Source organism: Ixodes scapularis, unplaced genomic scaffold, assembly GCF_016920785.2.
Source record: "Ixodes scapularis isolate PalLabHiFi unplaced genomic scaffold, ASM1692078v2 PGA_scaffold3__209_contigs__length_174095766, whole genome shotgun sequence".
Lineage (NCBI taxonomy): Eukaryota > Metazoa > Arthropoda > Arachnida > Ixodida > Ixodidae > Ixodes > Ixodes scapularis.
The window spans coordinates 68,786,888-68,800,516 of NW_024609868.1; the positions used below are offsets into that span (position 1 = coordinate 68,786,888).

Here is a 13,629-nt window from a genome sequence, read left to right on the forward strand (position 1 = left end):
CTTCGACCAAACAGCCGAAACGAAAGTTTACACGGACGCCAGCAATACAGGACTCAGAGCAGTACTAGTCCCCGACAAGAGGGTGCAAGCGCGTGTATCCATGCGCTAGTCGGACGCTGTCAAACGTGGAACGCAATTATTCGATGATCGAGAAGGAATGTTTGGCAGTCGTCTGGGCCATCACCGAATTCCGCCCGTACTTGTACGGGAGTCCTTTTCGAGTCGTCACCGACCACTCCTCACCTTGCTGGTTAGCGAGCCTGGAGGACCCGTCGGGACGCCTCGCTCGATAAAGCCTACGACTGCAAGAGTACGACATGACTGTGTTCTACAAGTCAGGCGGAAAACTCAACGACGCCGACTGCCTCTCCGGAGCACCCCGTCGAGTTACCTACCGGTTGTGCCAAAGACAGCGACGACGACTACGATCGCTTTCTTGGCGTAGTGATCGTTATCGGCATGGCAAGGCTCTAACGGGACGATCCTGAACTGCGCGACGAGGGGGGACGATTCCCCGAGCCTTTTCACGTGCCCTACCAACACTCGCCGTCCGGGAAGGTAGTCTCTACAATGAGAACTTCGAAGGCAGCAACTCGACGTGGCTCCTGGTAATCATTACAAGTCTTCGGGAAGAGATATTCCAAACCTGCCACGACGACCCAACATCAGGTCACCTTGGCTACAGCAGGACTCTCGCAAGAATCCGAGAGAAGTACTACTGGCCCAGGCTCCCGAAGACAGTCCACCTCTATACATGATCGTATTAGAGTGCCAGCGACGGAAGAAACCACCGACGAAGCCGGCAGGCCTCCTGCAGCCGATCTCGCCCCCGACTGCCCCAATCCAGCAGAATTAAAATAGATCTAGTTGGACCTTTCCCTTCGTCGACGCAAGATATCGTTGGATAATCATGGCAACTGATTAGCTCGCCCGGTACGCCGAACGAAATGCCACCCGTTGGGAACCGAATAAAAGTAGCTAAGTTCTTTGTTGAGTCTGTCGTCCTCCGACACGGCGCTCCCCAAGTCTTGATTACGGACCGAGGCTCCACTTTCTTGGCGCAGCTGACACAAGAGATACTCCGTCTGAGCCACACTGATCACCGTCGAACCACAGCATTGCACTAGCAAGACCAATGGACTGACGGTGCGACTAAACAAGACCATTGCCGACATGATCTCGATGTACGTGTACGTGGAACACAAGGCGTGGGATGAGGTGTGGCCTTACGTCACGTCTGCGTACAACACGGTGGTTAAAAAATCACTGGGATTACTCATTTTTAGGTGGTGCACGGCAGAAAGGTGTCGACGATGCTGGACGCAATGCTGCCCCACTACCCGACGAACGAAGGCACCGATGACGCCCAGCAGGTTCCTCAACGGGCCGAAGAGGTCCGCCAGCTCGCCCGACTCCGGATTCAAGACCAGCAGCGTGTCGACGCTGGTCGCTACAACCTTCGTCATCGGGACGCCCACTTCCAGCCCGGAGACAGCGTGTGGGTATGGACGCCCATTCGCCGCCGCGGTCTCAGTGAGAAGCTATTAAAACGCTACTTCGTACCCTACAAGGTTATTCGACGCCTTGGGGACTTGAACCACAAGATGTTCCCCGACGGATCCCCTCCCCCCCCCCTAATCAGGACTCCGCCAGCCACGACCCGAAGTGGCCCATGTAGTTAGACTCAAGTCATTCTACATCTATGGTGCGTGTTTATTTCGGCTGACTGTATTTTTTTTATTGTGTTTAGCCATTTTGTTTTTCTTTCGCGTTGCATCGGGACAATGCGCTTTCAATTGATTCCTCCGCCCGCAGGGCCGAGAAAGCAACGCTCGGTCACGCGGTCACAGGCTTCTAGAATATTCGCGTTTATTCTTGATTCGGTCGTAACTTTTATAATTTATTCCTGCTTGTTCTTGAAAATGCGAGCTCATTCTCGCCCCGTGCGCTCGACGCTAGAACCTTCTTTGCCGAATCTTCGAGATAGTAACGTACAGTACATAAGCAGCTGCCGGCGACCTTGTCAAGTCAGTCTCGCTCTCGCTCGCTGTTACGCCGCCGAATCGCCGCCCGCTTTCCTGTTGCCTGGAAGCTCGTTCTTTTTGTTTGGCACAAGTTTGCCAATTAAACCTTTATTTTCAGTTCACTGTTCGTCCTCTCATCACCTTCATTCGTGAAAATGTTTTAGTTATTTGTTATTGATTTACTGTAGGGATGGGCAATTGATCCCTACAGACTAATCAATCATGAGTAATGTATTGACAAACCAAAAGCAAGTAAAATTTAAACGCCCTCGGCCTGCAGACATGGATGAGTACACCTGTATGTAGAGCAAACTTTAGGCGGAATTTCAGAATAAAGTAAACTGTAGAGGTGAGAATGAACTCCAGACAAATGTAGAGGGCTACGTTTCCCGGCCACTACAACACCGCTCGAATTTCCGTTTAGCGCAGCAGAAACTATTGTGAACAATCAAAGGAGGTCGCTTCTGCCGGAAAGTACAACGAACCTCTTTGTCTCACGCAGCTGAAGTAATAAGCTGGGAGTGAGAGTGTTTTAGGGGCGAAGCTCCTTAGGGTCTAGCCTTGTCCGGCGTCCGTGCTCACATCGATTACACTGCCTCCGGGGTCGGCCCACTTTATATATAAAAAAAAAAAAAAAAAAAAAAACGTACGCTTGCACGTTGGAACTCAGGACCGCTTGCTTACGAGGCAGACGTCTTAACCACTACGCTACACCTTTTTTCTTTATTGCCAATTTGGTACAATCACAAAATAAAGCTTTACAAAAAGTTAAAACATTCAAGTCTGCCATTCAATGGCGAACATAATATGGCTAAAAGCATTTTAATTGTGCCCCTCTTTCCAGCACGGTTACCCAATCAGGTACACAGGTTTGGGCTTTCCACACCTCTACCACTTGCTGCGTTATTTAAAAAAAAAAATGTTCGTGCACCTGTCTTACATTAATGTCTGCGTGTCGCACGGCTATGCGGGATTTCCAGATACTATAGAGCCCCAAAATTATTATCAAGTCGTACGGCACACTTTCATCATTGCCAACGGCTAGGTACCTAATACCGTGTGAATCCAATGGGAACGCCTTCTTAAATGTACGCTGTAGAATGTCCCAAAAGAAAACCCCATCCCAGCACTCCAAAAAAAAAACGTGCTCTACCGTCTCTGGTTTCTTGCACAGAAAGCAGTTCACACCCCACGCTACAAATAAACCCCGTTCATCCAACCATGTTTTAACCGGTAAGACCCCGGTATGCAGGTTAAAGAAAAAAAGTTTTCACACATGGCGGTATTGACATTCTTTTCACGCGCTGAAGCACATCCTGGCCCGGGCCCACACTATACAATGACCTGTACAAAGGCACAGGGAGGACAACATCAAGAAGGTCTTTATACATTTTTTCCTCGTTACTACGCTTAGATATTCTAAAGCAAAGCGAGTGCACAAAAAACGCGTCGCTTGAACAACCTCGCGCCAGTAGCCGTGAATGCCACCGGTGGGGACATGCTCGGAAGAGACAAAAAACTGAGGCAAGGCTCTGCTCAAGCGCAGCTGACATATGGTGCGCAGAAAATTATCGTTCACCTCACGCACAAAAATAAACCTGTTTACAACCTGCTTCAGAAATAAATGAGCTAAAGACAGTCCCCCAGAACGGACAGGCCGAAAAAGGTTCATTCGGCCAGTCCGCTCCCAGGACGACCCCCAGATGAAAACAGCAAAAATTCGATGCAGGTTTTGGACATTAACGCGCGAACAGTGTAAAACCTGCAGGACATACCAGAGCTTGCTGACAAAAAACAAATTACAAACCGTGGCCCATCTCTCAGCTTTGTCGCGCAGCTCGACTGCCTGCCCTCTCCAATAAGGGTCGCTATCACGGTAGTTGGCAAGTGGAACTCCTAAGTACTTCGTAGGCCTTGTGACCCAGCTAATATTTTCAAAAACACTAGGCACACAGTCCCACTCTCCGTACTAGAAACCTAGACATTTTTGACAGATTACGGAACTGCCACTATATTTGCAAAAACGTTTCACTGCCTTAACTGCCTCACTGATGCTATTCTTATCCACACAGAAAATGGCAATGTCATCAGCATGCGCCAGACAACGTACTTCACATGACTGTAGTTGAAAACCACGAATGAGTGGGCTCTTTAGTATACTCATACAAGATGATTCAATGAAAATACAGAACAGAAGGGGTGACAAAGGGCACCCCTGGCGCACCACACGATGGACCGAAATACGTTCAGATACAGATTTGTTAATAATAAAATTAGTGGTGCACTCTTTGTATGCCATGCGTACGCCCTTGAGAATAACAGAAGCGACCTTCACATGCTCCAAGATGACAAAAAGAAGTTCGTGTGAAACCTGGTCAAAAGCTTTCCCCAGGTCTATCTGGAGTAGCGCCACGACACGTTGCATACAATCACAGCACTCGAGCACACTCCTAGCGACGTCAATATTCGTCACGATTGAGCGCCCTTTTATTCCGCACGTCTGATGGGGTCCAAGTATATCTTTTATAACCAACTGCAAACGCCTAGCCAATATTTTCATAAATATTTTATAACCTACATTTGTCAAACAAATGGGGCGGTAGGCCGATACTTGCCTCCTTTTAACTACTTCATCGGTTTTCGGAATTAAAACTGTATGTGAACGGGAAAAGGATAGGGGAAGAATTCCCTGTTCATAAGCTTCACAAAACAGCTTGCACGGAAAGGAACTAATCTCACTTTTAAAAGCCTTGTAGAAGGCCGCACTTAGACCATCTGGGCCCGGCGACTTCCCTTGATTCAATTCGTCGATTGCCCGCTCGACCTCACCCACGGTCACTTCTGCTTCTAAACCTGATACTACGTCGTCTTCTAAACGCGGCAAAAACCCAGATATTCGCTTCTAAACTTATCAAGTTCGACAGGCCGATAAGAAAGAAGAGCCTTGTAAAAAACACAAAAACCGCTTTCTATTTCCGCTTGGTCGATAGTCACCACCCCGCAACACTCAATTCCCCCTATCACATTGCGGCCAGCATACTTCTTTTCCATTCCGAGTGCCCTTTTTGTTGGCGCTTCACCTCTCAACATTTTTCCCGCTCGCGCCCGTATCAGTGCCCCGTGATACAGTTCCTTATCTATTGCTTCAAGTTGCGCTTTTACGGAGCAAATATCATCTTTAAACAGCCCAGGTGTCCGGCCTTCTTCGCCAAGCAAAATCTTAAGTGTGTTTCGCAGCATTTCTTCTCGTTTACTTTCGCAATTCTATGTCGCGCTTCGCCTTTCCATAGCTCTCATTTCAACATCATGCCCAAAAAGGTCCCATTTTGAAGCGCAGCTACATTCATCACATTCATTGAACTTTTCCAAGCAATCCTTGAGTGCTTCGACGAACGTTTGATGATTTAAAAGTTTACTATTCAGCTTCCACAGCTGCCAAAAAAAGCTTTTCTCTTTTCTTTGACTCTACCCAGTGTGAAAGACACTAGACAATGGTCGCTAAAGGAGGCAGGCAGAGTAGTTAGAGCATACAGTCATTAACTCTGATGAAATATAAAACCTATCCAAACGGGCATGGCTATCTCCCTGAAAATGGGTGAATCCGACATTTACCGTGTCAACCAAAACGTCACCTACGTCTTCCAGCTTATACTCGTTGACAATTTCATTTAAAATGCTCGTACTCGCATCTCTGAAAGACGTAGCACTTGCTTTGTCTCGCGCGGAACATACACAGTTAAAACCACTACGCTACACTCCAACGTAGCATGTAGCCGCTCAACGTCTATACAGGAGAGGGCGCTGCGGTTAAATGCGTATATAATCGCGTAAAACTTGGCATGCCTTGGCTCAACGTTTATAGACGAGAGGGCGCTGCGGTCAAATGCTCAACTGTTTATATAACCACGATCCATACCACACATTTTCTTTCTGACATGAACCGTTGACTTAAGCGGTGGAGATGCGTTCCCACGACTTCTAGCGGATCCAAGCTGATCCGCCAGAAGAACCACTGGCTCTGCATTTCACCGACCATAAAGCAGTAAAAATGAAGTCGAAACGAAACCCGGAACTCCGCACTACCTATGAGCAATAAAAAAAATCAGCACCATCAGCACTACCTATGAACAATAAAAACAGTATCATCAGTACCACCAGAACTTCGCCCCAATCAACATCATTCACCAGGCATAGATGCGTCATTTCTTAAATTGTTCTTAATTACTCATCGAGATTAATTAATAATCTAAGTTTTATATTGCGCCGTTTAACAGATATTCAACAAAGTAAAAAAAAGTGTTTTTATTAATTTTGATTTTTTTATATATTATGGCGATAAATGAACGAGATCAATTAATTGCTTAATTAAACGATTTAAGGCGCGGCGATTAATCGGGTTAACATTTAATAGCCGCCCAGCCCTATCATATTTAGTTAGTTAAAAAAAAACTGCCGGCCGGCTTTCGCCGGTGAAGGGAGGGTGGAACATACAGGCATCAAGGAAGTAATTGTACACAAATGCATAATACAAAATTCAGACATTCTATTTTTCAGAATATTGGGTGGCATCATGGTTAGTCACTTTGAAATAAATATTTACCTTGAGTGCTGGTAAAACATTAAAGAAAAAGGCAACATTAAACGCAACGGACAGTGAACATGCTCGTTACCTTAATCTGTCATAAGGACTCCCTCAGATAGAGGAAATAAAATATGTATTCGGTAGAGGACACTCAATGTATAATAATGACCCACTTTACATGAATTTCACTCTTTCTGTTGTGCAGTGGCGATGTCCAACGGCCTGCTGTCTTCTAACCTGCTCGAAGGTTCTTTCGTGAGCATCGGCGGCTACGAGCAGTGCCTCAACACCCGAGTGTACTCGTCGGACGGACAGCTCTACTTCAAGGGCCAGTACTGCTCCGTCTATGTTGATACCAGAGGATTTAAGAAGTTGATCGTCAAACTTCAGGAAGCGGGGGAACTTACGGTTGGTGTTGGAGATCTTGGATACCAAAGTGAAATCAAAGGGATTTCTATTGGAACAACTGGGTGGTACAGTAACTAAATTCACTGGATCCTGGGAAAGTAATGCCAAGCTTCCTGTATGGTCGCTATTTCGGTCCATGGGATGAGCAGTTTCTACTTGAACGCTTCATTCTTCGCGAGCCGATAAAGACTAACAGTTACTAGTTGCTTTATGAAGACATCTCTTGCATACCGAGAGTTTATCATCCACACACCGCCGAAGCTAGCACGGATCTTCGCACCACCACCGGGCATAGAAACGAAAAACGTGCGGCGTGTTGCAATCACTTAGAAAAAGGAATCATTCTGATAACGTGAAATGCATTCATATGAAACTGTACTTGCCCTTCTAAAACGCGTTATCCCAAAGTACGTTAAGGTATAAATAAGGTGGCCATGTAAATGCAAAGGATTGGCCTGAAAGAAAGATCCGGGGACCTGCAAAGTGAAGGCACCAGATCCTGCCATTAAATATTAAAGTATATCGCATTTAAATTATCGATGATTCAACCAAACTAAGATTCGTCATAATATAGGTACAAAACAACCACTACGTTTTGGCACATTTATAAATAATGTTAAATAATAAAAACAGACAAAAATTGTCAAAAATGCCTTCACTTATATTTTAACAAATGTCAACCTAATAAGCGAGTGTTTCACATCATCGGTTTGGACAGGTACTATGCCTTGTATTGAAACTTCATATTAACCAAATAAACCCATACGTAGTGGTTCGTTTTGATATCTCTATGGTATTATATTTTACATACAAACATTACGTAAACAAAAAACATAGTCGACACCACCTTTTCCTTAAAGTAATGTTTCGTAACATCTTTTAATTTTTTTTTATTTCGTTAAGTTTTTTATTTATCTTTCGTAATATTTATAAGCCTAAAACTTGTTCAGCAGGTTTAACGAGGCAGAGGGGCTTAGAACAATAAACTGGCATCCCGTTCGCCAAACAAAAGTGACCCCCTTCCCCCCCCCCCCCCCCCCCTTAACCTCCCCGCCCATGGCTGCCGCCAAGTTGTACAACTTGGACCACTCGGCACGTAACTGTACCAAATCCTGAAACCTTTACGCAAAACTGAGCAAAGATTTTTTCGCCATCACTGTAAAAGACACGATAAACTATTTTTCAATACTGTTAGCCCCATAGATTATTGTTGGGCTCCGGTAAAAACCTAAAATACAGCACTGCGGCTGACGGCATATAATGGAGCTATTGCGAAGCTGCCTGAGTATTTTGTCGTAAAAGCACATTTCGGACTTAAACGAAACTTAACTTATCTCGTCGGTACTTTTAATAAAGATCATTAAGCAATTATCTGTGTGCGGTAGTTTGTTAAAATCTAGACGTAAAACTATAAGGTCACATGTTTAGGGGTAAAAAATGTGCAACATGGCGGCGGCCCGGGTGAGGCCACATTCAGCTGCCAGTTTATCGCTCTAAGCCCCTCGACCTCGTTGAGCAGGATGCATCTTGCATGTCGCATATTAAAATGGATGTAACTTTTATCCTCATCACATGTGCCTGTAGTTTTTACGCCGTAATTATTTCAAGGTTTAATGCGTCTTACTGTGATCTTAATATTAAACTACACTACTTATAATCTAGCCATTATTTTTCGATGTTTCTTAATTGGCAATGACATTCATCGTAGAGATAAAAACTAACAAATATTGTCTCATTTAGGCCGTCAGCTGGCGCGTGGAAGTCTAAATCATACATCAGATAGAAACATGTTGGAAATTGAGGAGCTTTGTCAGTGAACGAGTGTTTTCCTGAGTTCAAATCATTGAATGTGCTGTACACAACGACTTCGCAATTGGGTCGTTTGGAAGAGGACAAAGTCGACCTTTCGTTCCAAAATGAAAATGCGTCATATAGTTCAAAGAACCGCCGAGAAGCGGCCAGCAATGTTAGCGCTCCTTAATAGACAGTTGTAGTCGCTCCGAAAGTTGTGCAAAACAGAGGACGTAGCGTGGTTAGAACATCTTATCATCGCTTCGCAGCCAATGCGCTTGCAGAATTATCAGATAAAATCCCGAAGAAGAAATTATAAGACAAGAAGCATGAACATTAAAATGTTCATATGTTCATATCAGGCGTTTCTTAGGCTGACGCTGACTATGTTGGGCAGCAGTCCTACGTCGTGCCATAATTCGTCCAATCTGTCAATCTTTCAAAATTAAGCATTTGTAAGTTTTTCTCGCCATCTTTGTTTCAACAATCACCAATTACTCTGTTTTTCTGCCTGGTTTATACTCAAAACGACCTTCAAAACAGTGCGAAAACGAAAGGCACCCATCAAGATTACGTTTATTACTAACTTTGTTACTTTCTTGGATATTTTACGTTTTACTCATTTCTTTTTTTTTTTCTTTCAGGGACGATTTGACCCTCTACAGATGACGTCAAGTGATACCTTTCAAAGCATAGACATCCGACATTCGATCTGCACGCCGTCATTGTGCACGACAGAAGATATAGATTTCTTTGTACGATCACGTAAGCAATTTGACTATTTTCCATGACAAATAACCAAGACGGAACATTATTTTCAGCGTAGTACAGTAGTAACAAACAACATATGTTCGCCTTTATTCTCTTAAAACTGGTTCATATAATTTTGACTGCTTACGGCCGGAGAAAATAAAAACAAGTTTTTAGGCTTCTTATGACTGCCTACGACCGCGAAGCCGGCCGTAAGCAGCCCGAAACCTAATTTTAACCCTCTCCGGTCGTATTGCCTTTATTGGCCAGCCTTTATTGTCTTCCCCTAAATATGCTAATATTGGTGACTGCAGTACGTCTTCACTGAGCTCTATTGCACGGCATCGTCACAAAATTCGTGCAAAGAAACTTCGGTCTGCAAACAAATTAACTAAACTAAGCATTAAAGAAGAACAATTTTGAAATGGGTTGGCACTCTACGCAAGTTAAAACTATTGCTATGAATACGCACGTCAATAGGACTTTTTATGTTGTTCATATCCTTAAAATTATCAGCCTCAATGCACGAGTCGTTCGCACATGTGTTTGCAGGATGAAATGTTCAAGCTGTCTCATCAACTATATCTTTGAATACCAGAGCCACCGGACGAGTCTTGACATGAACGTTTTGATCGTGCACTTTCGTGCCGTATTATTTCAATGGCCAGAGCTACACTTAAACAAATAAAATATCAGACTGTCCAAATATATACAAACTCTAATATATTCTGGCTCTACATGTAAATAAGACCAAGTTAAAATTGAATTCATCAAGAATAACAGATACATGCCAAATGTACAATAAAATCTTTCTTGCACCTATAACCAACTGGTTGGCGTGCATTGTGTAGATGTATAACGTAAAATTATACTTACATCTAGCTAAGCATGGTACTTTTAATCGAAAGGGGTTATGGTACCTCTTTTTTTAATTCCACTAATACATGTACAGTGCAATCCACTTATAACGATACCACATATGATTATGTACTGCTTACAACGATCAATTTCTAGAATTTATAAACTAAGAACGATCAGTTTGTAGTCCAGACACAACAAAAATCGGTTACAACAATTGATTTTCGTTATTATCGTTATAAGCTGATTCTACTGTATATGCTAAACGGAAAATGTTGCCATCGAAAGCGGTGCCTTGCGGATCCCCAGTTATCAAGTTCAAATCCCTGCCGAGGTGCATCCAGTGGGACGGAGGCGTATTGGGGTAATGATTTGAGCAGCTGAGAAAGCGATCACACGTGATATTGTCTCCAGATTGTTTAAATGATATCCCACAGCCTGGTTCACACATTTGTGTCAGTTGCGTGCAGAGCAACCAAAACGAAAGCAACATCCGGAACACCGCGACAACCGCGAAACATGATTTCTTCCGAAAGGTATGCCTCTTGGATCCCTTGTCACGTTGAGAGTGGCGAGCACTTGTTTCGACGACTTTGTCGTTGCTGTCGTTTTCGGTTGCTGCGAACAACCGAGATAAATGTGTGAATAAACCTTTAGCGTTCCGCTGGGGCGTTGTGATATCCCTCATTGGTTCGGCAAGTAAACTTCACAAACTATGCTTAAATACATTTGCAGCACATATACTCCAATTTCATAGTGTTAATATCTTTGATAAAACATTTTCCATCGCGCAAAATCGCCGGCTGGAATTTTGGCCCTTAGGGCACTCCCTACAGTTTGATGTTTACGATGAAACACTTTCTAAATTGATTTATATAAGTCGCGGAGAAGCAGAGCACATTCGAACTTTAAGGCTTTCTTGACATTTTTTACAGTGCTGCACGTCTACGGAATGAACGGCACTGTGAGAGGATGCAGAACGGACGACCCAAAAGAGATTTCAGCTCTTCAAGCACTGTCAATGTAATACCTGTTTATTTCAACATGCACGGGAAGCTAACAATAACAGCCTTTTTACGTTCCAGGGCAATCATTTGTCTGCTGCTTGTGCTTGTTGCCCTGGGTACTGTATTGGAATGGCTCCTACAAAAGAGCTATGATACGAAGAAAGTACGCGGTTAGTGCATTTTATTCTAAGTTGTTAATTATAACAATGAACCATAAGTCACCCGATTAGAATGCGTTTTAGTTGTAACGTTTTAAATAAAACAAAAAAAGAAAACATTACAATCGGTGGTACTAACAATTGTGCGGCCTGAAGCAGGGTAGATATATGTTCCTAACCAAGCTGATACATAATTTAGTGATGTTAAAAATATCAAAGTGGGCCGAGCTTCTCTAAAATTAACAATTTCATGAAGTGGTCGGAAACTTCGTGATCCTAAAGATATTATAAAGTGACTGGAAAACCTGTAGAATATAAAATAATTACACAATATAAAAATGTCCGTGCATAAACCGGAAATATTATAAAAGCCTTTGTTCATCTTCGAAACATTGGGGGGGGGGGGGGGGGAGAGAAGGGAGGGGGGGGGGGGGTTAGTGTACTATGTTGGGTATAAATAGTTGCCCTCTGGTCTTCAAAATATACCCCCCTTAAGATATCTTCAAAAATCTCTTGGTTTACTAAAATAGGAAGTTTCCAAGAGAAAAAAAATCCGCAGAGTTTTTATTTTGTTACTAACCCCAAACATAGAATACGCGTAGCCGAAAATTCAGTCTGCTCTCATATGTAGCGCTAGTGGTACAGACTTGATACCAAAACTTCAGAACGTTCTCCAATCTCCTTTGAAATATATAAAAAATGCGGAAAAACCTTTAAAGGGGCACTGACACCCCAAAGGTCGTATTTATTTTTATTGTCTAAAACGATGCAAGTTGCAGTCATAGACACGCAAAAAAAACCGCATCGCGAAAAAAAATTTTCCCGCGCGCGCGCGCGCCTTTTTATTTTTGGCGTTTGATTTTCCCGCCTCTCGCCTCCTCGCTTCTTTTGATCGGTGACGTCAAAAATCAGGAAATTTAGAAGCTTTGTAGGCGACATCTCTATAACATTTAATAACGGCAATCGTAAAACATGTTTTTTAACGCAATTGCGAACGCACTACGGCCCTTCTTTTTGAAATACCAAAAATCGGGAGTTCGTTGTGGTGCCGTCTCCTGGATTTGTATCCTCCAACGGAAAACAGGCGACACCGCTCAAAACCGGTCCGCCGTAACGCCGCCGCTCACTCCTTTCCTCCTCGCTTTGGGTCGCCATGGCAACAGCAGGGAGTGGTGAAAGAAAATCGACTCTCAGGTCTCCGCGATTTTTGACGTCAAGGCACCGGCGCCGATCGCGCGGGAACTTCGAATTCGGCATTTGGAAATTGTTTTTTTACTTCACAAATACTGAATTCCCAAATTTCAAATTTTGAGGGTAATGTCCCGGCATCGTTTTCAATCGTTTCGGATAATAAAAAAAATATGATTTTGATGTGTCAGTGCCCCTTTAATGAACAAATAGGAACCCTCCTGGTGGTCGACTCCATTAATCTTCAAGGATTTGTGGATTTCTACGGCCGCCATTTTACTATTGAATATTTCTAAAAATCGTTGGTAACTTTTGAAGCAGATAACAGCAAGATCTGACACTTTGCAATGTAGTCTTCACCGCTGCAGGGCTGCAGTTGGACAGAAGCTGGGTGGAAACTGGGCGTTCGGTAACGCGCAGTTTATTATTGCAGCAAAGACAACACTGTAAACGTATTTCTTTTTTGTTTTTCTTTTTTTGCGAACACCCCACCCTGTATATTTGGTAAAGCAAATGAAGACCTGTCATTTGAGGCCGCGTAGTTTTATGCACCGCGTATAGATAAAATAAGGACCTATGGTTTCCTCCCCGCCTTTAATACTTTACCTTTTCGTAATGAAACAAATTAAGCGGAACTTTTTTTTTGCGCGTTATAAAATGACAAAATAATCAGATCTTGAACGTTAGATTTGCGCATTTGAATCCTTGCACATCAAGAATTATTTTTACTAAAAGAAAAGACACTAATTGCATTTTTGTTCGGCTTTATTAAAAAAGTAAACAGAAATATACGTAAAAGACTCGCACACCACAACTTTCGGTTTGACACTGCTTTGCGTGTTGTTGGTTTGAAGAGAAAACGC

At 43.5% G+C, this 13,629-nt stretch overlaps 1 protein-coding gene across 1 annotated transcript in view; it reads left to right on the plus strand.

Annotated features, from left to right (window-relative positions):
* LOC120841602 (nose resistant to fluoxetine protein 6) overlaps nucleotides 1–13,629 on the plus strand; it is a 71,595-nt gene that overhangs the window by 26,111 nt on the left and 31,855 nt on the right. The window contains exons 2-5 of the mRNA XM_040212529.2: nucleotides 6,812–7,014; nucleotides 9,450–9,570; nucleotides 11,349–11,436; nucleotides 11,499–11,590. Of these exons, the coding sequence (XP_040068463.2) occupies nucleotides 6,812–7,014; nucleotides 9,450–9,570; nucleotides 11,349–11,436; nucleotides 11,499–11,590 (504 nt within the window). The remainder of the gene's footprint in view (nucleotides 1–6,811; nucleotides 7,015–9,449; nucleotides 9,571–11,348; nucleotides 11,437–11,498; nucleotides 11,591–13,629) is intronic.